A 25,796-nucleotide genomic window follows, 5' to 3' on the forward strand; every position below is an offset into this window, starting at 1 on the left:
GCGGGGATGAGGACCGTCACGGGGGTTCAGCGGGGATGAGGACCGTCACTGGGGGGTCAGCGGGGATGAGGACCGTCACCGGGGGTCAGCGGGGATGAAGTGTGTCACCGGGGGTCAGCGGGGATGAGGACCGTCACGGGGGGTCAGCGGGGATGAGGACCGTCACCGGGGGTCAGCGGGGATGAGGACCGTCACCGGGGGGTCAGCGGGGATGAGGACCGTCATGGGGGGTCAGCGGGGATGAGGACCGTCACCGGGGGGTCAGTGGGGATGAAGAGGATGAAGACTGTCCCCGGGTCACTGCCCTCCACTCCCCCATGCCACATCGGAGCTCACCTGGGACGATCTCCTCAGTGACAGCTGCACCCCCGATCACATGGCGCCTCTCGAAGACCGCGGTGTTCACCCCCAGTCTCTGCAAGTACGCTGCCTGGGAAGTGGGGCAGCACACAGGGCCCTCCCTTTATCCCTCTGAAATGTCAGGGCTCCCTCGGGCTGACCCGCAGACTGAGGTCCTCACTATAGGCCAGTATGCCCCACACCCTACAGCCTCCCCACCCTGCTCATGCTGTTCCTGCCTCTGGGAATGCCCTTCCCTGTGCTTCCCCTTCCACTCTTGCCTTTCCTAGATGTCCTCTAAGATCGGACAGGCCTGCTCCCGCCCCTCCACTTCCCAACTGAAGGTGGTCTTCCCTCCTCAGAGGCCTGGTGCCTCGGGGTCTCACGCTGCTTCCTGCCACCCTGCCCTGGGATGTTCCTCTCCTTCAGGCAGGGCACAAGCCTCATTCCTCCTACAAGCGCAGCACAGTGAGGTGAAACTTGTGAACGCTGACTCTTCCGCCCAGATTCAGCCCCTCGTTCTCTCTCTGCTGCTGCAGCCCCAGTACCTGATCTGCCTGGCCTGTTTGTTCACATGCAATAATGGGGCTGATGAAAATAGTCCTGGCTTTACCCACTTCATAAGGCTGCTGTGAAGATGAACTGAGCTGGTCCCTAGACAGGGCTTTAAGTGGTCTCCGGCACAGAGAATGTGCTCAGTAAATGAAGCTGCTCATAGCAGCGCTTTATTTTGGGAGAACAAATGATGCAAGGATTTCTATCAATTTTTTTCTAGCACTTAGTGGAAAAATCAATAAATATCTGTTGAACCAAACTGGTCATGAATCTACCGATCTAAAATGCTGGCCCTGTGACCACAGGAATGGTGCCATGCAAAAGTCAGACTTTTCAAAAAGCTCCCTTAGCAACTATTATGTGCCAGAAACAGTGAGTACGTTGTCTTATTTAATTTTTCCCAACAGCCAAGAGGCAGGTACTATGATTCTCTCATTTTACAGATGAGAAAACTGAGGCTCAATAAGGTTAACAGCTTGCCTCAGGCTCACAGAGCTGATGAGCAGAGGTCTTCGGAATTGAAACGAGACGGTGTGAAACCAGCGTCTATCCTCCTAACATATCCTACTGAGAAAGAAACAGCAGCCGTCACTCAGTGGCTGAGGCCTGGCACGCAAGGTAAGCTGCATCTCCTATTACACAGGAATGATCTCACAGATGGACAACCCCAAACAAGGTTTCTATAAGACTATGATAAAATGAGGCAAGCACAAACAAAAGCAATGTCTCAGTGCCATCAAGAAAATACCCAACACCCCTCTTGGCTGAAATGAGTGATTGCTACTTCTGTATCAATTACTGCTCTCCGCACACATCTCTCTCCTCCCTACAGATCGGATTTCTTGAGCTGCCCAGTTGCAGGGCTGCCCCTCCTTCCTGAGAGTATCTAATCTATGGCAAGCCCTATTTCCTTAGGCCTTCCCTCGAATCAACCAAAGCTCAAATCCTGTGCTAGGTTCTTTCTAACACCTTCCTACTGAGGCAACCCGAGGTTCCCCTGATGTGAGTCCCCTCGCTGCAAGGAGCAAGAAACCCAACTAGACTAACTACAAGTGTGTTCCTGGTGGGCTTTGGGTGAAGGGGATGGATGCCAGCCTTCCTTGGCCTGGAAACTTCCAATAATAACAGCCACCACTTGCATGTGACGGGTTCTAGCAGCAAATGATCCATTACCTTCACAGCAGCTCTGTGAGGGCAGGTGCCATTGTTCCATTTTACAGTGACTCGGAGAGGCTAAGTGACTCACCTTAACCTTCACAAAGTGGCAGAGCTGGAAGATGAATCTTTGTTTATATTAACATAAAATCAGGCCTATATTAATATAAAATTAGGCCGGGCATGGTAGTTCATGCCTGTAATCTCAGTACTTTCAGAGGCTGAGGCAGGCGGGCCACCTGAGGTCAGGAGTTCGAGATCAGCCTGGCCAACATGGCGAAACCCCATCTCTACTAAAAATACAAAAATTAGCCAGGTTTAGTGGTGGGCGCCTGAAATCCCAGCTACTCAGGAGGCTGAAGCAGGAGAATTGCTTGAACCCGGGAGGTGGAGGTTGCAGTGAGCTGAGATCGTGCCATTGCATTCCAGCCTGGGCGACAAAGCAAAACTCCATCTCAAAAAAAATTAAATTAAAATAAAATAAAATAAATGTTTTAAATTACTGATCCATTGAGTTACAAAATGCCCCACATAAAATGTTCAGGTAAAACTTGGACATCAGGCAAAGTATTAAGGTTTAACATCAGTCCGTTAGCACATCCACAGTTACCCCCATATTGATATTCTAGAGCTGCCGCTGCTTCAAGAAGATGTTCCATGTTTGTTTTGTGGCTTGAATACCTTCTGTGGCCTCCTGGAGGTATCTAGACTCAGGTTACAGAAGCATAGGCTAAGGATAGCTCTGGGCCACCCAGCTCAGCTTGGGAGCTTGAAGTCAGTTGTGCTGGGGACGGGGCGCTGGCCCTTCTGCTAGGCTGAGCTCCTCAATGTATCCAGGGCACACTTTGGCCACATAGCGGCTATGTACTCCAAGGTGGTACGTGGCCTAGACCTGGCTGGGAGCACAGGGCTCTAGACACAAGGGCTGACTATGATCTGGAGTCAAGGGACCCCACCCTGCCCTGGGTGCCCAATCCCCTGCTTCCCACCTGCTCCCATGCTATGTTGGTTATATGCTTCCCTGCCTTGTCAGCTTGTTTCTGGAAGCTCCCTGACTCCCTCCCAGGCCATGGGGAAACCACCTTTCCCCATTAGGGGAAGGGGAGGAAAGCAGCCTGTGATGTCCTCAGCTGGCTGCAGATGTGCATTCGACCCAGCCCCCGGTCAGCGCGGGAGAGCAGAGGGTGCTGACTAGGCTGCCTTTTCCTTCTCTCTCGAGGCCCTTATCCCACCTGCTTCTTCACACTCCTTCCCAGGCTGCTGAGAGCCACACACCCAGGGGCCAGTGAAGTGGGATCAATTAGGGAGGTACTCACAGCCACCAGTCCGTTGTGTCCTGCAACGAGACAGGGGAGAGGGAAGGAAAGCATCACTGGTCAGCCGGCGGGCAGACGGACAGTCCTTGAGGAATGTGCTCACTGCTCCCTGTCCCCATGCCATGAAGATCCAGTGACCCTCCCCTCCCCTTCCCGCATTCAGATGTTGGAACAGCAGCTAGCTCAACTCCATGAAACACCAGATCTTCAAGGAGTCAGAAAAGCCTGGTCCTTGCCCTGGCTGGAAAAGTCCTGCTCCCCTGGCTTGGTCAGGGGCTCTGCTGGAGTGAGGGGCTGATGCTTGGGAGGTGCAGGTGATGGTATCTGAGGGAGCAGCACGGCTGACTTGGCAAGCAGGAGAAGCAATGGGTGGCTGCATGCTGGTGCGCCAATGTCCCGTCTCGCATGGCAGCATCAGCATCCAGGGGAGTGCTGGTCATGTGGGTAGCTGCTGTCAAGTGTGGCTTGTTTTGCCCACATGTGGTTCACAATCGGCACAACGGTGCCCTAGGAGGCTTCATTCACATGGGTTTGTTTTTGCCAATCCCCAGTGTTCCAAAAATAAAATGTGAACAGTTCGACAGGAAGTAAACATGTACAGTTTCAATATGTGCTAGAGTGACGGGCTGTGCTTCAGGGTGCCTTGGGCTGAGAGGCCTGAATTTGGCCTTGGCATCTCATGTTCCACACCAAGCCGCTGGGTAGCAAGTGCCTCTCCAGCTCTGATAAGCTCAGAATCACCTGGGAGGCTGTGTAAATGTCGACTCCCAGACCCCCTCCCAGGAGTCTATTCAGCAGGTGTTTCACAGAACCAAGAGTTTCATGAGCTAAAATTAACTCTGACCACATGAGAAGCATGTGAGAAGCTAGTTGGTTATAGTTCATCTTAAAAAGTGCTGCTTGACATACTCTTTATTTGTATGGGCTTTTGAAAACGTTCATAAGAAAGTTTAAACAGTCTGCCAGTTGGGACTCATGAGCAGATGGAACCTGTCTCAAAGACATGCAACAAACTAAAGGCAGACAGTCCTGGGCTCAGCCCAGCCTCTGCTGTTTGCCAGGGTGTGACCTCAGAGAGTTGTCAGCTGCCCTGAGCCTTGAGCTTCTTCACGTGGGGAACAGAGGGTGCCAGGGACCCTGCAGCGCGGCAAGGATGAGATAAATGGGAGCTATTTGTCTTTTAATTGGTGCTGATGGTCAGTCTTGGAAAACTCAGTTTTCCAGGCAACTGGGTCCAGTTCAATCACGGCAGACCTCAAATGAATAAGGTAAAGGATCCAAAGCACAAGACCCCCTCCCAGTGGCCACCCCCAGGTCTGGCTAAGCCCTCCTTGGCTTCTGGTGACACCTCTGTTTCCTTGAAGAGGACTTCAGCTGCGGGCTCTGCTAATCCCCAGACCTGCCTCAGGGGCCCCACAGCAGCCGCCTGGGCCCTTGAGAAGCTGCTCTGGGCGTGGGCTCTGCAGCTGCCTGCATCAGGCAGGGTTGGTTGGGCGGATGTGCTGACCTCCGGGAGTCACTTCCTGCCCTCAGAATGCTCATCACCAGGTACGGGGCCAGGAATGTCCATTTTAACAAGCTCCTCAGTCACTCTCAGGCACATTTAGTCAAATGACTAAATCAGAGTCATCTTCAAGGTGGCGGCCAGGCGCCAGTGTGCCTTCAGGGACTCAAGAGGTAACCCTTGTCTCAGAATATGCCACTGTGTTCCTCACTCAGGCCCAAGATGCCTTTAAACCAGGCTTCATGGTATGTTTAGCAACTAAAGAAATCATGTCAAGGAAAAGCTCACACACTGAGACTCACTCGCACTTGTAGGCAAGTCACCAAGGCAGCTGGTGACCTAGAGTCAACCTTCCCCATTAGGAGACAGCAGGGTGAGCTGTGGCCGAGCACGGAAGAAGGCGGGGGCTTCTCTGAGGCTAAGCAAGGCGCTGGAGCTGTCTCCCACCAGCCCAGGGAGTTTGTGAGCCGGATGTCAAATAGCCATTGTTAGAAACTAAATTATATAAGCTTACAATTAAATAAATGATATTAAAAACAAAGGTAATACATACTCCAAACACACTACTTCCTATTTGTTTTACTACATTTGTCTGTTCCCCATGCTTTTGCCATCAATGGCCTCTAGGTACATATCTGCATGGTGGACATACTATACAATGATGTGCCAGTGGGTATCACTCCCAAATCACATTCAGCAACCTCATCTTGGTGACAAAAAAGGCCATGGTGGGAGTATTCCCACCACCGTCATCAGCAAATATTACACAGCAGGGCTGAATTTATTGTTCTGTGGTCAGGCTTAAGAAAGCGATGGGAAAATGCTAATAATGCAAATTAAACCTAACAGCATTAGCTGTTACAGCGTGAATAGCATAAACATTGAAGGAAATCTAGTATTTAAAAAAATTATCTTATTTGAGTAACATCATTCCTGTCATTTAAAGAAGGAGACCGGGAGTGGTGGCTCACGCCTGTAATCCCAGCACTTTGGGAGGCTGAGGCGGGTGGATCACAAGGTCAGGAGTTCGAGACCAGCCTGGCCAACATGGTGAAACCCAGACTCTACTGAAAATACAAAAATTAGCTGGGCGTGGTGGCGGGTGCCTGTAATCCCAGCTACTCAGGAGGCTGAGGCAGGAGAATCACTTGAACCCAGGAGGCAGAGGTTGCAGTAAGCTGAGATTGTGTCACTGCACTCCAGCCTGGGTGACAGAGTGAGACTCTGTCTCAAAAAAAAAAAAAAATTAATTAATTAAATAAAAATTAATTAAAAAAATAAGGAGTAAGGCTGGGATATAAATCTTTGCTGTTTCACGATCGTCCTACTCTTTACAGAAAATATGGAGCACCATTCTCTTCGGAGCTACCCTCATTTGTCAGATGCAACTATAGGTTGGCTACTGAGTTTGGCAAAAATCAAAGAAAGCCTTTGGTAAGAATCACTTTCCTAGACTGCATTTAAATTGAGAGTATTGTATTTTTATTTGTAAAATTGTGTGCAGTGTATCTTTTATTTCAATATTTAAAATAAGCATGTGTGTGTCTATATATGTATGTATACACATATATGTATACATATATGCATACGTGTGTATATACGTGTGTGTGTATATATGTATGTGTATACACACACACACACAATCACACATTTTTCCCTGGAGAGGTGACTGTTGAGTATCTACCAGCTTGCAACTGCTCTAGTACATAGGAAAATGAACACATGCCTTCAAAGCTGCATAATGAGTGCCGTCTGCTTTCGGTCCCTGTCATTATCTCTGTAAGCTCTAGCTGGCAATCATGCATTTGGGGCCCTCTGCAAGTGTGAATGGAAGGCACTAAGCAAGAACCACCTGGTCCTGGGCCTGCTTCTTCCCCTAGCACCCAGTAGACTTTGATACTCTTGAGCTCAGGGGTTGGCAAAGTATGGCAGGATCACTGCAGATTCACAAATGTCCCAGAGCTGCAAGGCAATGGGGGCCACTGCCCTCCGCAGACACGCAGTAGGAACTCCAGAACTCAGTTCTGTTTTATCCTAACTGGCCTTTATGAAATGACTGCAGTTTCTTGTGAGGATGGGTGGCCTCAGTGGTAAAGCAGTGGTGACCAAAACTCATGGCACTGTGGGGGAGGTTGGGGGAGGGTGCTGGATTTCACCTGTCTGTTGGCCCAGAGCTCGTTCCAACCCTTAAAACCACAGGCTGAGAATGTGGTGGAAACTAGGTCATTTTGCAGGAGATAGAGGGAAACCCCTGAGCTCACCTAGTCTTCTTGTCATTCTCCATGGAAGATCCAAGCCCAGAGAAAGCAAGCATTTGCCCCAGGCCACACAGCAGAGCCAGCCCCAGAATCCCAGGTGCCTGCCTGCCAGATGGAAGGGCTTTCCGCTGCAGCCCCTGCTAGTGTATAAACTTCTGGCGGGTTATGACCGAGGAGAGAGCAGTGGGGCTTGGCAAGGCCTCCCCCTCCCTACCAAGCTCTGAGCAGGGCTGCCTTCCCGCCCCTCAGCTCTGGCCCAGCCTGCTTTACCACTTTACCTGCTCCTATCACCACCGCATCATACTCAGGCTTCAGACCTCCCCCAGCTTCTGTGTGAGCTCGTCTCCAAGCTGGGAAGGGAGAGGCAGCCACAGCCCTGCAGAGACCTCGGCCACTTGCAGCCATTTCTGCCCCAGGCTGGGCCTTGCTAGGCAGGGAGTTAGCTGGAGATTTGCTTTTGTGCTGCCCTAGGCAGGGGGTGGAGCAGGGAGGAAGCAGGAAGAGGAGGAGCTGCAGTCCCCCTCCAGCCCTCCTCCACTGTGCATTCTTGGCCACAGGCCAGCCTCCTGCTGCTGTGCAGCTGTGCTGGGCCATCGGGAGGGGTTGCCTATTAACCAGGCGGTGTCACCTCCAGGATGCAGGGGAATAATGACAAAACTGATAATCCACTGGGGTTCCCATGTCAGGCTGGCACTGTGCTGAACTCTGTAGGCAAAACTCCCCATTTTACAGATGAAGGCACTGAGGCTGCGGGGTTAGGGAGTGGTGGAGACAGAGCGGAGCTCCAAAGGGCCCTCTCCTCCCCTGTGCGGCTCCCTTCTCAGTCAGAACTGAAATGCCTGGGAGGGCAAGTGCTCGTGTCAGACTCTGCTCCGACTCCATGCTGAGTCTGCCAGTGCAGAGTGGTGATGCCTCTACACCCACAGGAGGCGCCCAGGGCAGCCATCTAGTGTCACCACGACCAGGGCCTTCAGACACCGCAAAGGCAGCTGTGTTTGTCGCTGAGGAGCACTGGAGTCCTCTCCTAAATGCTCAAACACACCCCTCAACGAGGGCTTAGGGGCAAGTTCACTGTCTGTAATTCTCTGGGTTCTCTTCTTTTGGCACTTTGCCCATTTTCCCAGAATTCCCAAGGATTGGAGGTCACATCGGTAAATACCTCCAGCTAAAGTTCTTTCTGACCCTCCCTTAGGCCTGCCTTGAATGAGGAGCCCCTTTGTTCTCTGCCCATTACTTAGCAGAGTGTTCCCTAGGAGGAGAAGGCCCCTCGCAGCGGAGCGTAGAGTTCCTGCGCTGCTCTGACACGGCAGTGTGAAGGAAACCTGCTGTTGGTAACCAATCTCAGAACTGGGAGAGTATGTGGAGATGATCCTAAGAGGGGGTTCCGAGGACCCCTCCACACACCATGGACAGTTACCCCACATGTCAGCATCTCTGCTAAGATCTGATTCAGGATGTCCACCCCTGTGTTATTTATTATATAGAAAGATCAAGGGGACTGGTTAAACTAGACATATCACATTCAGCCACTGCTAAAAACTAAAGGGAAATAGTAGGCGACAAAAGCAGGTGTCCTGAACACTGGTGGGTTCAGAGGATTGGAGTTTTTTCCTTTATGCTTTTCTGTATTTTCCACAATCCATGCTTTTCATTGCCATTCCATCAGATGATGATAAGGAGGAACACAGATCCAGTCACCTGAGGGGACACTTCCTCACTGCCTCCTTCTCTGGGTTTAGACCAACGAGTGGGTTCGAGCTCCCCCAACGCCTCCCCAAAGCTGTCCCCTGCAAGGGAGAGACCAGTCTACGTGAATTTTGGCCCAAGACTGAAGACACAGAAGGCGCGGCTCCCGTATGCACAGCACAGGGCCATCTGTTCCTGTGCTGCGGTAGACGCTGATTTCTGCCACGCCGCCCTCTCTGGCCCAGCACCAGCCTCCTGGCCTCAGAGGAGCAGATGCTCCCAGTCCCAGGGCTCTCAGGATCTCTTGTCCTTGGGTCCATTCTGGGACAGGAACTTCTCGGTTGGAAGAGAGGGGCTGTACCCCTTGGGTGGTGGTTCTCAATCCAGGGCGCACCACGGAAGCTTTGAAAGACATCAAAACCTGGGCTCCACGGCCGCCAAGCGAATCCATATCTCTGGGCCAGGGCCAGGGGCTTGAGAACCCCAGTCCCAGGGCAGACGCCAGCCGAGCGTGAAGGGGCTGGGACTTAGCAAGGGCTTATCGGCACGACAGAAGGGTCTAGAAGCACAGGCGTGTTGAGCTTCAGTGATAACAATGACCAACATTTATTGAGCACCTACCGCATTGGGTAATCCTCACACCACCCTGGGAGGGAGGTGCCATCGCTTTAAATGTGAGGAATAGAAGAAACTTTCCGGGAGATGCAGACAGGAAGTGGCAGGGCTGGAATTCAGACCCAGGCAAAGGAGCACCTTTTACCTGGGGTAGGAGAGAGCTTGCCGGGTGGGCTCCCTCCCCATCTCCCAGGATAAGGCAGAGGCAGCTCTGGAAGAGGAGCTGCTGCCACTTTTGTTTTACGAAGACAAACTGGACCCCTGGGCTTCCCTATTCCTCCAGAGAGAAGGATCTGGGGCCTTGCACATACCCCACATGGAGGGTGCTCTAGGTGGGGTTTTAGAAACCCTGGGGCCACCCTGGGCATTCTGCCCAATCCTCAGGACGGCCACTGCAGACAGCAGGCTCTTGCCATGGGGAACAGTGGCAAGCAAGAGCAGCTGGAGGACGGGGTGCAAAAGCAGACTGCAGCCACCTTGGCCTAGAGCAGGGGGATACGGGAGGCCTCCCAGAGGCGCCGGGCCAGCTGGCCGGCCTGCTGCACCAGCAGGTCAGTGGGGATGACAGACAGGTGCAGGGCCAGCAGCTCGTAGCACCTGACAGCCTCGGCCGGGCGGTTCTTGCTGTAGTAGCGCAGGAGCTTCCTGGGGAGGAAAGGGAGGACGGGATTCAGGAGCGAGGCTGTTGCCCTCCTCCAGTGCCAGAGGCCTCTCGGGGCCCTCGCGAGCAAATGCCGTGTCCTCGGTCATCTCACTAGGCCCCTGCACGTGGGCCTTGACACCTGCTCCTGTTCCTCACTGACCTAACAGTGCCATCCTGGCTACGAGGCAGCAGTGGGGATGTTCTGGGCCGGGCGCAGACGTTTCCCGTGCTGCCAAGACCATGCCAGCAGGAAGGTGGTAGGAACACAGACGTGCCCTCCACACCCATCCTCCCTCACTGCACACAGGCCCAGCTGGGAAGGTGTTCCCAGTGTGGATTTCTGGGTCCGGGGTAGGGCACTGCTGAAGCAGAAGCCGCTCCCGGCAGAGGCGAGTACTTTTTACCCACACGGGGGCGTCCGTCCCCAGCGGCTCCCGACGCGCCGTCACCTGTAGTAGTCTCCTCCCAGCATGCCAATAGGCACCGAGTCATCGGAGAGGACGGGCACCTCGATCATCTGGAGTTTGTACCCCTGAGGAGGGAGGACAGGGAGGCAGTGGGTGTCGGGGGAGCACATGGGCCCGAGTTAGACGCACCGGGCTCGCAGCCTGGCTTGGCTCTGCCTTGTGCGCTGGGTGCTTGGGAAAATGCCTGGACCTTGGTTTTTCATCTTTGAAGTCGGAATAACAACAGTCGCCTTATGAACATTAGAGACAAAGTATACAAAGTTCCAAGGGCCGGCAGGGTAGCTCTCATTCCCATCAATACCTGGACCTGCACAGGCCACACACACATGCTCAGGAGGGCAACCTGCAGGGCTGTCATTCAGGGTCTTGAAGAGCAGAGCATTCACAAAAGGCCTAAGCCTCTGCTTTGAAAGAACTGGGAATTGCCAGGGTGGGATAAGGTGGGAAGGGAATTAAGATCTGCTGGACGTGCCCTGTGTGCCAGGCACGAACATGGCGATTAGCTGATGCTTGTGTGGGCACCGTGGCCTACCATGCAGGGGGAGTGGACTCCGAAGCGTGCAGGGCTGCCCCCGTGGCACCAGTTGGTCTGTGTGGCTGACATTCAAACCTGGCCTCTCCAGCTCACAGCTCTGCCTCACTGTATCACCCCACGGGGCCACCCAAGCACACAGACTCCTGTCCCTCCCTAGAAGTGAAGGTAAAGGTCACAGGAATTTTCTAGCACTTCTGTTGTACACAAGTCCTGGGCACTTCCAGGGGCACAGAGGAAAGCAGGGAGCCTGCAGGCTGGGGGAGGAGAGCTTGGGCTCCAGCTTCCTCACTTAACAACCTCGGTGGCCCTGGCCATGGTGTCTGATCTCTAGATCGTCTCCATCCATACAATGGGGTCAGGGATCCCTGCCCCAGCCACCGCACAAGGCTGTGAGGGATGACTGAGAGAACAGCGGCGGAGGGCCCCGGTAACCACCCTGCCCTATGGAAAGGGATGGCTGTCACCCTCAGTGAACAAAGAGAGTGCAGGGTGGGTGCAGGGGAAGGCACAGTAGTTCAGGGACCCAGAGACCAAGGGCTGCGAGGGAGGTGGAACGCTCCTGAGAGCTGGAACAACCATTCCTGGTGACAAACGAGATGCAAATAAAAGAGAAACAAGAGGAAAGCAAAGAAAGGGAACAGAGAGGAAGCAAAGAAAGAGACAGAGAGGAGGGAGAGACAGGAGGAGAGGGGCAGGTGGCCACAGACAGTAAGTTCCCCTCACTGGAGCCTACTCTGCAGTAACGGTGAGGCCCAGAGGAAGCAGTGTAGGGCCAGGAGGCCAGGGCCCCGAGCCACACCACCAGTGTCTCCTTGGGTGGCCTGGCTCACTGCTTCAAGCAGGGCCTATGCTCTTGAGTTCAGGGGCCTATGCCACAGGGATGACCGTGTGCCATGCTTGGCATGTGATGCTGGCGACATGGAAGCACTAGCGACAAAGTGTATGATCTGAGTCGCGTTTCCCGCAGTGGGGCGTGTGCTTATCTGCTCACATGTGTGCCTGGATGCCACGTGGACAATGGCAAGAGTTTGCCAGACAGCTGGGCAGAGGGCTCACAAAGCAGTTAAATGCCCACGTGAAATTGTGACCTCTGAGCTCTGGGTCCCAACCTGCTGGGCTTACCAGCAACAAGAAGAGAAGATGAGACAGACAGACAACAATTCAGAAGAAATGAATCCAAGAGTGACAGAGCGGGAAGTGTGTGCGGACTGTCCTCGCCCAGGGACTCGGCCTCACCTACCATGTCATTCTCGAACCACAGGAAGTAGGAGCAGTAGAAATCGCCCTCCTGGAACAGCAGTGTGGTGTAGCCCTTCTGCAGGTATCTGCGCGCCAGCTGGATCAGAGACCAGACCTGGGGAAAAGAGGAGAGTGAGGAGCACCACTCTCTCAGCGTTGGTCTGCCCAGGCAGCTCTCACCTCTGAAGGAAGGAAAGTGCACAGATGAGAAACCCATGAGTGCCAGGGGCCTCTCCTAGTACCTGGGCACTGCCTTGGCCCAGAGCAGAAGGCTCAACAATAAATCTTTATTGGATGGATGGACTACCGTCCAGTTAGTGTGGGGGCAAAATATATGTAAAAAAGCTTTGTGTAACTTTACTATACACATAAGCCATACATTAGTGAACTGGGCTGGTGTGGTGGCTTATGCCTATAATCCTAGCACTTTGGAGGCTGAGGTAGGTGGATTGCTTGAGCTCAGGAGTTCAAGACCATCCTGGGTAACATAGCAAAACCTCATCTCTACAAAAAACACACAACAATTAGCTGGGTGTGATAGCACACACCTGTAGTCCCAGCTACTTGGGGGGCTGAGGCGAGAGGATCGCTTGAGCCCAGGAGATTGAGGCTGCAGTGAGCTGTGTTTGTGCCACTGCACTCTAGCCTGGGTGACAAAGTGAGACCCTGTCTCAAAAAATAATAATATTAAAATAAATAAATTAGTGAAATTAGAAAATAGCCAGGGACATCATTAATTAACACAGGAGAACAAGGTGTGGTCTCCTGAATCCATCCTAGTGCCCTTCAGGCTGGGAACTGATGATGGTCCAGGTGAGTGACCCTGTAGGATGTCCTGAGCCAGGGGTGAAGTCCAAATCAGAGCTCACCAAGGGGTCAGATGGAAACCCAGGGCCTGAGAAACCACATGCCTTAGCTCCCCTGGGAATGTCCTCCTGCCTGACGCAGGGACCGTCACCAATGCTGCCAGCGAAGTGCCCCAGGGAAGGCCGTAGGGACAGTGGGCTCTCTCCCACCTCTCAGGGCTGGGAAGAGACTCGAGGAGCCCGCTCCTCCACCCTTAGCGGGAGGGACAGGCGATCTGCTCCAAAATGCATCACTGTGCAATTACTAATTAAATCTGCCATGGATTGATTATACTTTTCAGGAAAGTAATTTGACAACATCCATTAATAACCTTAAAAACATTCCTCCCATCTGACTTAGTAATTCCATTTCTAGGAATCCATATTGGGGACATAATCAGAGATGGGGACACAGATGTATGTAAGGTGTATACTGCAGAATTATTTATAACAGCAAAAGCCTAGAAATAATCTGTGTGTCTAAACATCAGGGAAATGATTCAATAAATTATGTTACATTCACATGATGGACTATTACGGAGCTGCTAAAAATCATGTCTATAAAGAATTAATGGCATGAGGAAATGCATCTGATATAATGTGAAGTGAAAACATGGTAACAAAGTTGCACATACAGAGTGATCTCAACTACAACAAACTGCACAGAAAACCAACAAAAAGAAACGTACCAACATAACCCCGACTGTCTCCAGAATGAGGGGCAAGGACGAAGATGGTGATGACGATGCTGCCAGTAAGTACTGAATGAACTGTATCTGCATTTTGTACCACGTGCTATGCTAAATATTTGACACGTATCCTCTCATGTAATCTTCATAACTCTGTGACATAAATAGCAGTATTTTTTCCTTCTACGGATGAGGAAACTGACACTTGGGCTAAGTACTGCCCAAAACCACATAACTGGTGGGAGATGGGGCTGGGCTTCCAACACATGCCTCTGCCACCCAACTTCCCATCTTCCTATCTTGTTTTAAACATTAGAATAGACTTCACTTGCCCCCCACGGCCCCCCCCCAAAAAAAGAAAGCGCGCACACACACACACACACACGTATAGTTTTTTTGGGCAGTGGCAGGGGTCCTCCCCCTACCAAAAATATAACTTTGCCATGAAAACCAGTCAGTTAAATAAGGAGAATAAAAGAATTTCCAGGGAACGCTTCCCTAACAGAAATCACTTTGTTTTAAGTTCTGATGCCCAATTGATGTACCTTGCCATTCTCTCCATTCTAGCTCATTCAACAAATACTTGTCGAGCATTTATTTATGCTGGTACTGGCCGTTGCCTCTTCTGGCCTGCTGCCCAGCGCACTCTGCTAGCCCCAGGTATGTGGATCACACCAGGAGGGACTGCCCAATATTGGCTAAGGCCCACCCATCCCCACCCTGGGCCCGAATGGTTACCTTGGTTTTGACAAAGGCAGCTAGCGGCCCCTTGCCTAACTCGGACGAGGTCTTTTCACTGCAGTTGAGGGAAGGCGCCACCATCTGCCCGGTTGTGCGGTCCACGTAGATGAAGTGCACCAAGCCTGGGAAGTCTTCTAGGTAGGTGAAGGTCTGAGTTAAGGTGCTTACCAAGCCAGGAGCTAGGGATGACCTGCCTCTGTCCTCGCCCTGGGCTTCCAGCTGTGCCCAGTCATGGTGGCAGGAGGGCCAGGACTGCTTCTCTCCAGCAGCTTCCATTTCAGGCAAGCCCCCTGTCTCCTTGCTTCCTCAGATCCCCACTACCTCCCAGCTCCCCAGGCCTTGAAAAGCTGTAAGATCCTCAACGCTTGCACAGTTGACATGGGCAGTTCTGGCCCTATAGGAACATGGTTTGCTCACAGTTCATCGCTTTCATGAGGGATGAATTTAAGTCAGACACACGTGAGGCTGGAATGTGAGCACAGCCACTTGGTTCATGAGTGAGCCTAGCTGACCGCCCAACCTATGCACCTCAATGTGACCTTGCTAAACCCTTACACTTCATCATGAGAGTCTGGAAGGCTCCCATTTGGGAGGGGAAGAGATATCCATGGAAGGGCAGCAGCTGGTGGCTAAAGAGGCCCTCTGGCATCCTTTCACCTGCCCACTGAGGACCTGCCTCAGGAGACTGAGGGCTGGACACTTCAGAGATGATATGGGAAAAGCTGTTTTACATCAAGTTCCATGGAAAATCAGTATTCAATGAAATTAGTGTTCCATAATAAAAGGGTCAAACAGTCTTAGGAATGGTTTTTGAAACAGGGATAAACATTTACTGTAGGCCTTCTCGGAGCTTTTACATGCCACTGTCCACTGTGATGATCTAAGAAGGACATGGCTCTTTCAACCCAACTAGACCACAGGAAGCCACCCCGTCTCCACCCCTTGTGGAATACCTATTACTATTTTGCCAGCTGGCAACACTGACACAAAGAGTCTTTATGGCTTTTGTGAATTAACTTTGGGACAGGAGGAATTCCTGTAATTTCAGCTTGGAATGTTCCTATAGACAAGGCACACGGGTCACTATGTCCTATTGTTTTCCTTCAGAGAGGTGGTGAGCAGCTGAGGGGTGGAAAATACATTCCCCTTCCCTGGGGCCCACAGTCCTTCTAGGGAGCAGGTGTGGAGGCAGAAGACCCGAGAGGCTTGCTGGGCTGGCTGGAGCCCCGGCGTCAGGATATGACACCATGGTGATGTTCCTCCTGCTCTTCACCAGCAAGAAGTCCTTCCAGTCCGTCAGCTTCTCCCTGCCGAGGGAAGCTTGGGCTGCATGGAGGAAGTACGGGCCCCAGACCCCGCCCTTGCCATCCAGGGGGCCGCACCGCACTTACCGCATGAGCCTCTGCACTTGGTCCTGCAGGTGCTGAGGCAGGTGTGGGCCTCCCCTGTTGGGGGCTGTGGTCAGGAAGTTCAGCCGGTAGATGGCGCAGAGCTGCCGCTTCAGCTTCCCACATGCCTGGAGCAGCCTGGGCATGAGAGAAGAGAGCATCACAGCAGAAGGGACGTAGGGGAGCCCCTCGCCCCATGTGGACCACCTCGTTCCTGCACCCAGGACAGAGAGACCTGGAGACCCCCTCGCCCCGTGTAGATCAACCTGCTCTTGTACCCAGGAGAGACAGACAGACAGACAGACCTAGGAGAGCCCCTCGCCCCATGTGGACCTCCCTTTTCCTGCACCCAGGACAGACAGACCTAGGGGAGCCCCTTGCCCCTGTGTGGACCACCCCACTCCTGTACCCAGGACAGACACAGACCTAGGAAAACCCCTCGCCCCGTGTGGCCCACCGCACTCCTACACCCAGGACAGACAGACCTGGAGAACCTCTTGCCCCTATGTGGACCACCCCATTCCTGCAGGACAGACAGACCGACCTAGGGGAGCCCCTCACCCCATGTGGACCACCCCACTCCTGTACCCAGGACAGACAGACAGACCTAGGGGAGCCCCTCACCCCATGTGGACCACCCCCCTCCTGTACCCAGGACAGACTTAGGAGAGCCCCTCTCCCCATGTGGACCAACTGACTCCTGCACCCAGGACGGACAGACAGACCTAGTGAGCCCCTCGCCCCATGTGGACCTCCCTGTTCCTGCACCGAGGACAGACAGACCTAGGGGAGCCCCTTGCCCCGTGCGGACCACCCTGCTCCTGCACCCAGGACGGACCGACCTGGGAAGCCCCTCATTCCTAGGCGGACCACCCTGCTCCTGCACCTGGGACAGACAGATGGAAAGACCTAAGGGAGCAGCCACAGCTGATCAGGCAATAGGAAGGAGCTTCCCAGCTTCTCTACATGGTGTGCCACATATGTGGGAAGAAATCTCCTTTCTTGAAATTATTTTGATGATAAACAACGTGCAGTGGTGGAGGAGATGCGGTCTCCCAGGGAACAGTCTGCCTGGGCACATGACCCACCCCTTGTCCTGAGGCCCACCACTTACTCGGAGGAGGATCCGGGCTCACTTTTGGAGAAAGCCTTGGCCTTAAACTCCAGCCAGGTGCTCTGTAAGGAAGACAGGTGGCAGGTTTGCGTCCCCACCATGTTTCCAGTGAGGTCCAGGCCAAAGTCCTTCCCAGATCAGGCTCTGAGAGGGCACAGGGCCCCCAGACAAATCTGCCCATCTGGCCAATGCAGGCTACCCTGGCAGGCCCCACCAGCCCCCTGCAGACTTCAGTGTGCCATGTTCTGGTCACTCAGCAGTGTTTATTTAAAGGGCAGTTTCCAGGGGCTCACTGTCTGATGGGCACAGGCACGTACAGTAGCGCCCTCACAGTGACCAGGCCAGCCCCTCAGGGTTGGGGGGCACACATAGGGCAGGGGCTGGGGTGTGCAGAGAAGGTGCTGCTGCAGGAGCTGGGAGGGCATGGGGTGGGCATGGGGTAGGCATGGGGTAGCCATGCAGGGGGCGGCCCCACAGGATCTCTATAAAGCAGAAGAACTTGGTGTTCTAATGAAAGTGCTCCTTAGGACGCCCTGAGGCACTGCGGGATGCGGCACTGCCTCTGCCTCCGTGAAGAGGAACCTGGGTCTGGGGCATCAGCTGCTTGCTCTGCCTCCTCCAGCCAATCCTGCAGCCTTCAGACTGACAGGCACTCCAGCCACAATGGGTCTCAGCTCCTCAAACACCCAGGCACCGCCACTGCTTAAATCCAGTGTCAACCCCCACCCACCCCACTGCCGTCCAGGCCCTGATCTGGGCTTTGTCAGAGCATGGGGTGACGGCCTGTTTCTATTGCCGTTTCTACTGTTTCTACTGCCTGTTTCTACACGTTCTCGTGTGTCTCCTGGTCTCAGTTCCCCACCTGGGCCCTAACCTTGCTGCGGGTAGGGTGGGGCCATGACCTGCACATCCCCGTGTTGCCCTGCGAGCCCGGGTGCATGGCCCCGCTGCAGGAGGAAGCCCGTGACGGGCAGATCCCTGGCCTGCACTTGCTCACTGCATCCAGGCTCTGGCTCCACTGCTCACGAGCCGCATAATCTTGGCCAAGCTAAAACTTATCTAAGCCTTAGTTTCCACACCTAAAAAAGGGGAATTATAATTCATGTTCTGCCAAACACACATAAAAAGATTCTGAAAACCTAAAAAGCAGCTAAGTTTTCGTTATCATTTCATAATAGGGAAAACAAGGATCGTAGGCCCGGTGGAGGTGCAGCCTGGACAGGAACCCAGGCCTGCTGGCCCCTCAGCTGCGGTGGACCCGATGGACCCTGCTGCCAGCCCTGCCCCTTCCTCAGGTGGGGAGGACTGGAACTTGGGTCTCACCTGAATCTCCTGTGCCCCTCGATTCTTGACAAACTTGTCCATCCTCTGGCGCAGGTCTCCCACAAGGGGCTGGGAGCGCAGGGAGGCCCCAGCCTCCGGCCCTTCCTTCAGCTTCTTCTCCAGCATGGCGAAGCCATCCATCAGCTGGGACAGGACCAGGGCCAGAGGCGCGCTGGGGCTCTGAGGGAAAGGGCCGAGAGGCGAGTGAACGGGGCTGCCCCTGGGGAAGCCGTGCCAGCCCCAAGCGTCACCAGGGCAGGGTGAGGGGCTGTCCTACCCTGGTCAGGAGCACCAGGTTGATGCCCGGCCACAGGGGCAGGCAGTACATGGTGTGGGGCACTAGGGGGCAGTAGCTTTCCTTCACATTGGCATCCAGGAAGATCCTTCTGGGGCTGGAAGGCGCAGGGCAGTGGGGAACCAGCGTTTGGAGGGTGTCCTCCGCTATCTACAGAGGAAGAAGAGTTGCAGTGAGAGGTGGGATCCCTAAGTCGGACCCACCCATTGCTGCCCTATCTGTGAACCATAAGAAATAAACATTTTTAGCTCTAAGAAACTCCGGTTTTTAAATCCCTGCACTCTGCTGAACCTGTCCTCGCAGCTCCAGTTCCGCTGTTGCCCCTCTCAGCTGCTTCTGGGCCTTTCTGCCCAGAGTCCGGCCCGGATGCCAAGCAGGGCAGTGGGCAGGGGCAGAGGGGCTGGGTGGTGGCACAGAGAGGACCGAGAAGGCAGGGAAACACACTCGTGGATGGGGAGTGCGCATTTTCAACAGACGGAGGTACTAACGTTCAACATTGTATTATTTCAATCATCCTCAGAACATCCCAACAGCCACTCAAATTGGGGAAACTGAGGCATAAAGTGACCAAATGAGCAAGGCTCCAGCCTTACAGATGGATCTGAGTAAGAAAGCCTTTAGTTCTAAAAATTATAGAATTAAGGAAATCACGAGATGCCACAAAAATTCCTCTTCAGTATTATATATAACAGCAAACACTGGACACAATGATGCGATTGTCCTGGGCATTTGTTAGATAAATAACATATGCATGTGATGGACTCCCAGATAATCATTACAAACCACACTGTGAGACTGCTTAGGAAACGGAAGAATTTTAAATGCAAAAGTATAATGAAGCATGTTAGCATCCAAATCTGATTTTAAAAATACACACATGTACATATGTAGTGTGTGTGTGTGTGTGTGCGTGCGTGTAAAGTCACAGGAAAAAAAACTAGAAAGAAATACCCAAAGATGTTAATCTCATTTTGAGGACAGAATTCAGAGTAATTTTCATTCCGTTTTTTAGAGTTTACTTTTGTATTTCCCAATCTTTCTACAATAAATATACACGCTCACTTAAAAAAAAATCAAACATTCTATTGGACTTTCACTCCCAAGAACAGTGGAGCTGAGGGACAGCACCTGGGGGAGGGGAGGGGCAAGTTCACCAGCCCTCACAGCCTGTCCCCGGACCCTGCCTCTGCGCTGAGCTCTGGTACCAGGACAGGCACCTGTACTGACCAGCCCTGGGGTGGGCCGGAGGAGGGCTGCCATGGGTAGAGTGACCCTGGAGGCGGAACCCTCAGAGCCCCCAACACTTACTGCGGCATCTCAGATCAGCTGGCACCCAGGCAGACACCGGAGAAACTCACCTGAAGGGCTTCCATGGGTGGGGTGCCCCCCTCCAGCCAGATGGTGCTACCTGCAGGCCACAGGTAATAACATAACGATATAAGTATCATGAGATATAAGCAACGGCTCAACAGCACGGGGTAGGGGGCCCAGGTGTCCCCCACAACCTCCGCCCTTGGCTGCCAGCTCCACGTAGGGGTGGCAATGTGGCTGGGCAACACCCCTTCATCCCAAGTTGGCAGGCACAAGGTGAACTCTGCAGTACCCGGGCTGAGGTGGCCCAGGCCTGGCAGAGAAGCTGACCCTCCCTTGCTCCCTAATCCCCTCCTTGTTCTGTCCCCTGTATTCCTTCAGACTTCAACCCGCCCCTCAGGAGTCAGCACACACAGTCCACCTTTGCGCACTCATTAGTCAACCAGCAAGCTCTTACTGAGCGCCTACTGTGTGCTGGGAATTGAGGTGGATTTCCTTCCGAATATAGCGCACAAAAACCTACTGAATCCACCATATACCTGAAATATTATGTGTCTGTAATAATACTGTTACCTCTTATATTTCATTGCAAACAACCCTCATTTATAATCATGTTCCTCTGGGGGAAGTGTGTTCCTAGTCTTAAACACCTAATTTACAAATGGATGAGTGCAACCCAAGCCATTTGTAAGTTGTGAGTTCTGTGCACGGTAGAACATTATTTTTTACAGTTCTGAGGCATAAAAAACCACTGTCGAGAGAGAGGGACTGGGAGGAGGACGGTTATGAATGATGAAGAGGAACTTGGGAGATTACCCAGAAGCACTGCTTCTCAACAGGTCTCAGGCTCACCGAGAGCTCAGGGAATCTGAAGATAGCTAGGAACCCTCACCCCAGGAACTGCACAGGCATAGACGAGTTTGCACACAGTCTCAGGGGGTCCTAGGCTTCTAGCCAGTCCAAGGACCTAAAGTTAAGAGCATCTAACCCAGTAGTTGTCAACCTTGGCTACACATGACAATCATTTGGGGACCTTTACAAAATCCTGACGCCCAGGTCAACTGAGTCAGCATCTCTGGGTATAGGCTCAGCTTGAATGATTGTTAAAGATCCAAAGGTGAGTTCAATACGCAGCCAGGGGGCAAAGCATGCTGTAACCTAAATCTGCGCACAGTAGTGGTTTGCACCTGAGGCACACTGGACTCACCTGGGAAAATTTCCTAGAGGTATTCACACCTGGGTCCCAGGCCCACAGACTGTAACTTAATTGGGCTGGTTGAAGCTGCCCGGTGATTCCAATGTACCAGGGTTGGGAGCCACTGGTTAAAAGAAGCCACATAATAAATTCCTTTCAAATCCTAGTCCCCAACAAGTTTCTCCTCCTGAAACCCTGGCCTTCTTTCTTCCATCAGATGATGTGGATGGACCACAGGATCCTTTTTTTTTTTTACCTAAGAACTTCAGAAATAAATATAATGCTCATTCATAGTGACCACAACAATCTGGATTTTGGTTTATCTACTTCTCTAAGCAAGGTTGTCTATTTTTTTTTGTAACATTTTGAATATTTGTAGTTTTGTTTTTGTTTTTTTTTTTTTTTTGAGACAGAGTCTTGCTCTGTCGCCCAGGCTGGAGTGCAGTGGCATGATCTCGGCTCACCGCAACCTCCACCTCCCGGGTTCAAGTGATTCTCCTGCCTCAGCCTCCTGAATAGCTGGGATTACAGGCACCTGTCACTGTGCATGGCTAATTTTTGTACTTTTAGTAGACACGGGGTTTCGCCATGTGGGCCAGGCTGGTCTCGAACTCCTGACCTCAAGTGATCTACCCGCCTTGGCCTCCCAAAGTGCTGGGATTACAGGTGTGAGCCACCACACCTGACCCATTTTGAATATTTATAGTTTTTTTTATTGTTTACCCACATACTTTGGAGAAACAGGTAAAGTATAAACTACAGAGGCTGAATATTTATATTTTAGAATGTATTGAAATGAGGTGATTATTACTTAATTTAACTTAATTTTTAATTACAAAAAAGAAAGATGAGTCTGAGAATGCATGTGCAAAAGTTTTAAACGATGACAATCAACTTGTCATCAACAGCATTAGGGATCAGTGGAGTGGTCTTAACAGTCCTTGAGTTCAGGCTGGAGCTGGCAGGGAAGATGGGGAGCCGCAGACAGCGCCCTGTGTTCTAGGAACACGGGTACCTGCACTCATGTCTTAGGAGACACGGGGTCCACTGAAGCCTAAGACAAACGTCCTGGGCTGCTGATTGCTACTGCCGCAGGCAGCTAGCTATTGTTTCCTCCTGCTTTCCTCCAGGCCTCACCTGAGCTCTGATCACCAGGGGAAGGAGCTGGTGTGAAGTACTCCTCAGGGAGGGAGAAGCTGTCTGTCTCCTGGAATGGAGAAGGTGGCTCAGGTTGAGAGGCTCTCCCAGCTGGCTCAACCCTGTCCCTGCTCTCCCGGGAGGGGCAGGAAAGGCCTGGTCGCCTGCAGAGGCCAATCCCCTCCTGCCCCTGACTCCACAAAGTGCACAGCACACACCGTCTCTGCAGAGCTCCCCCTGGTTGGGCCTGTGGAGTGAGGGCTCCACGCCTGCTGCACGGGGATGTTCTGGCTGCTCCGGGCCCTCCGTGGGGAAGGCTGTGCAGGGCAGGGGAGAGGCTGGTTAGCTCCTATCTGACCTGGCTCCCTCCACCCCTTCTGCCTCCCAGCGCTTCACAGAGAAGCCCCCACCCCTCCACCCGTTCCAGGTGCTGTCCTGGGTGTACGGTCCTCAGACTTCCCAGGGATTTGATTCTAGGCGGTCTGTTCTGTGGAAATTCCAGAAATTCCAACACACTGGTATCCAACCCACCACTTCCCCTGGTGATGAGGTCAACAGCGATGGTGGTGGCTAACACTCACTGAGCATTCACTATGCCCCAGGCGGTGCCGGGTTCCGTGGGAACCGCGCCTTTTGTCCCCTCCAAAAACTCCTGAGAGGTAGATGCTTTGTTATTCCCATTGCACAGATAAGGGCATTGAGGCTCTGGGGGTGCAAGTACGAGCTCAGCTCACACAGCCAGGTGGTGAAGCTGGGTTTCAAACCATGGCTGACTTGAAAAATCTGCACTTTGAACCCACTGGACCATGTGCACTCCAGAATTCCCCTTACATCTGAAAGCAGTGGGAAAGAAGTCACGCCCAACCACACACCCAGAATTGTGACTTAGATAACATGGAGTCCCCAGGGGGAGCCCCCCACCACTCTCCAGGCAGGTTTTCTGAACCACCTCCCCAAGGCCTCCCTCTGCCCAGAGAGCTGCCCTGAGACCTGAGTGTCATCCTCCACTGTGCTCTCGCTGGGGTAGAGGTCCTGAACCAGGAGGATGAGGACGAGCAGGTCGGCCGGGCGCAGGGAGCTGGCACTGTGGCTGCAGACATAGGAGCACAGCCACCCATCAGCATGTGCCCAGCAGGAGACGGGGCAGGCAGGTTAAAGGAGTGTGGAGCCTGGCCCCTGCCCTCAAGGAGCAATGTACTTAATCCTTTCTGGAGACGGGCAAGGCACAAACACAATTAATTAACTCATCAAATTTTAAAGTAAAACTTGGTTGTATAGAACAAAGAAAAGAAAATGATTTAGCAGTGGGAAAGCACCAGGGACTAAGAACAACATAAAAGGAAGTTCTAGGTTGAGACTATAAGACAGTTTTCCAGGAAGGAATGACACAGAGAAATGAGTGAGCTGAAAAGGGTTGAAGAATCAAATCTGGGAAGGTTTCAGGCTTCATGGAGGAGGTGATTCTTGGCTGGGCAGGTGGTGCTTTTCAGGCAGAGGGAATAAGGGGAGTGGGGAGGCCAGGGAGACTTTAGCCACCACACGCCGGACCTTGAGCTCACCTGGAGTAGAATGCCAGCAGCTTGGAATGCACGAGCAGGAAGGCATGCAGGGCCTCCTCGCCGCCCCGCTCTGAGCTGGTGTTGACAGCCTGGATGACGTGCCGCTCCAGTGCCTCTATGCACAGCTCACAGAGCTGGGGGTGAATCAGCCGCTCCAGGGCCTGGCCAGGGCAGGCAGGGAGAGAAAGCTGTATCACCAACCACCTTGCTCCACTCCAGGCCCTGGGCTAGTGGGGACATTCACTGTCCACACTGAGCTTGGACTCTGCACCAGATACTTGGAAACAGGGGGACTAAGACCCACCAGGTCCCAGCCTTCCTGAGGCTTACTGTCTGGTCACTAGACTCTAGTGGATGAGGCAAGGCAATATACAAGGAAATAAAGTTAAGTGCCATTTGTAAATAAGCACCAAGTACAAAATACACAGCACTGGGCTAGAGAGAAATAGCAGCGACCTCCTTGGGTAGGGTGTCCAAAGAAATGTCCCTGAATTAGGTCACCTTTAAACTAATATCTAAACAACCGGATGGCCCACCAGAGAAAGAGGGAGAGAGAGAACACTGCAAGTCAAGGAAACGGCATATTCAGAGGCTCTGAGGAGGGGAGAGAGTTTGGAATGGTGCTGTCCAACAGAAATAAAAGGTAGGCCCTATGCATAATTTAAATTTTTCCAGTGACCACATTAAAAAAGTAAAAAGAAACAGTTGACATTAATTTTAATGACATATTTCATTTTACTCAATATATCCAAAATACTATCACCACATGATACAAAAGCCTTATTAATGGAATGTTTTACATTCTTTTTTGTGCTAAGTTACCAAAATCTGGAATATATTTCACATGCATAGCGCAACTCAATTTGCACTAGCTGTATTTCAAATGTTCAACAGCCACATGTAGCTAATGACTATCATACTGGACAGATCTAAATACAGAGTTTTCCTGAAACTTAAAGAAGTTTCATGTGACTAGCACTCAGTAAGTGTGGACAAGAGAGGCATGAGATGAAGCTGGAGTGAGATAGGCAGCGATAGATCACACAGGGCCTGGTAGGCTTGGGAAGGAGTTTGGATTTTATACTAATGGCATTAGGTAACCTCCTACAAGAAGTCTTTCCTAATGTCCCAGAAAGAGTTAACCATTCCATCTCTTGTGCCACCATGGCTTTTGATGAAAAACCTAATATGGCACCCAGGATTCTTTATTATATCTTTTAGTATACACATGGCTGATTTCCCCTCAAGGGCAGTGAATGTGTCTTTATTCACCTCTTTATTCCCATGGCCTGGCACACTTCTTAGCATATAATAGGTACTATATGTTTATTGGAAAAGTGAATGAGTGGGGGTGTGAGAATCAATTCCTTCAGATCTATTTTCCAGCTCATTAATTCTCCCTCTAGCTATGTCTCATCTGCTATTTAACACATCCCTTGAGTTTTTCATTTTAACAACTACATTTTTATTTCTAAAATATTTGTATGGGTTCTTTTTCAAATTTGTCTGGCCAATTTAGAGTTTCTTCTTATCTCATTTTGTGATTCTACACTTCATATCTTTAAACATTTCATAGTTATTTTATATTCTATACTTAATAGTTTCAATGCATCAAGTGCCTTGGGATATAAATCTGCTGGTAATTGATTTTCCTGACTCTCCCTCATGGTGGCTTATCTTCTTCTATATCTGATTTTCTTCAGTTGTGAGTTCACATTTGTTTGATTGGTACCTTTCCTGCTTTAGCAGTGGTTTTCAAACTGTGGTTCCTGGACCAGCACAATAAACAAACAGCACCTGGGAATTTTTTAGAAATGCAAGTTCTAGGGCCAGGCATGGTGGCTCACACCTGTAATCCCAGCACTTTGGGAGGCTGAAGTGGGCAGA

General features: G+C 52.0%; 2 protein-coding genes across 74 annotated transcripts in view; both read right to left on the reverse strand.

Annotated features, from left to right (window-relative positions):
• The window catches only part of PYROXD2 (pyridine nucleotide-disulphide oxidoreductase domain 2), a 36,437-nt gene extending 28,877 nt beyond the window's left edge, over positions 1-7,560 (reverse strand). For 22 of the 24 annotated variants that reach the window (XR_012418056.1, XR_012418057.1, XR_280791.5 and 19 more), the window contains exons 1-3: positions 7,406-7,560; positions 3,366-3,385; positions 337-430 (exon numbers count right to left, since the gene is read on the reverse strand). Coding sequence is in view for 5 of the 24 variants with exons in the window: in XM_065521250.2 (XP_065377322.1) it covers positions 337-430; positions 3,366-3,385; positions 7,406-7,532 (241 nt within the window). In the remaining 19 variants the exon portion in view is untranslated. Of the gene's footprint in view, positions 1-336; positions 431-3,365; positions 3,828-7,405 lie in introns of those variants that run through there. The other 2 variants (XM_074002435.1, XM_074002436.1) reach the window with 2 other exon arrangements.
• Positions 7,561-9,389: 1,829 nt separating this feature from the next.
• The window catches only part of HPS1 (HPS1 biogenesis of lysosomal organelles complex 3 subunit 1), a 30,656-nt gene continuing 14,249 nt past the window's right edge, over positions 9,390-25,796 (reverse strand). For 23 of the 50 annotated variants that reach the window (XM_074002416.1, XM_045361337.2, XM_074002426.1 and 20 more), the window contains 14 exons: positions 23,910-24,070; positions 23,341-23,440; positions 22,569-22,667; positions 22,351-22,420; positions 20,066-20,115; positions 18,690-18,857; positions 18,413-18,592; positions 17,090-17,151; positions 15,979-16,113; positions 15,829-15,894; positions 14,585-14,729; positions 12,314-12,427; positions 10,521-10,603; positions 9,390-10,073 (listed from right to left, as the gene is read on the reverse strand). In XM_074002416.1, coding sequence (XP_073858517.1) covers positions 9,911-10,073; positions 10,521-10,603; positions 12,314-12,427; positions 14,585-14,729; positions 15,829-15,894; positions 15,979-16,113; positions 17,090-17,151; positions 18,413-18,592; positions 18,690-18,857; positions 20,066-20,115; positions 22,351-22,420; positions 22,569-22,667; positions 23,341-23,440; positions 23,910-24,070 — 1,596 coding nt within the window. In that variant the 3' untranslated portion in view covers positions 9,390-9,910. Of the gene's footprint in view, positions 10,074-10,479; positions 10,604-12,313; positions 12,428-13,834; positions 14,000-14,584; positions 14,730-15,828; positions 15,895-15,978; positions 16,114-17,089; positions 17,152-18,412; positions 18,593-18,689; positions 18,858-20,065; positions 20,116-22,350; positions 22,421-22,568; positions 22,668-23,340; positions 23,441-23,909; positions 24,071-25,796 lie in introns of those variants that run through there. The other 27 variants (XM_074002401.1, XM_074002418.1, XM_074002432.1 and 24 more) reach the window with 7 other exon arrangements.

Source organism: Macaca fascicularis, chromosome 9 (assembly GCF_037993035.2).
Source record: "Macaca fascicularis isolate 582-1 chromosome 9, T2T-MFA8v1.1".
NCBI lineage: Eukaryota > Metazoa > Chordata > Mammalia > Primates > Cercopithecidae > Macaca > Macaca fascicularis.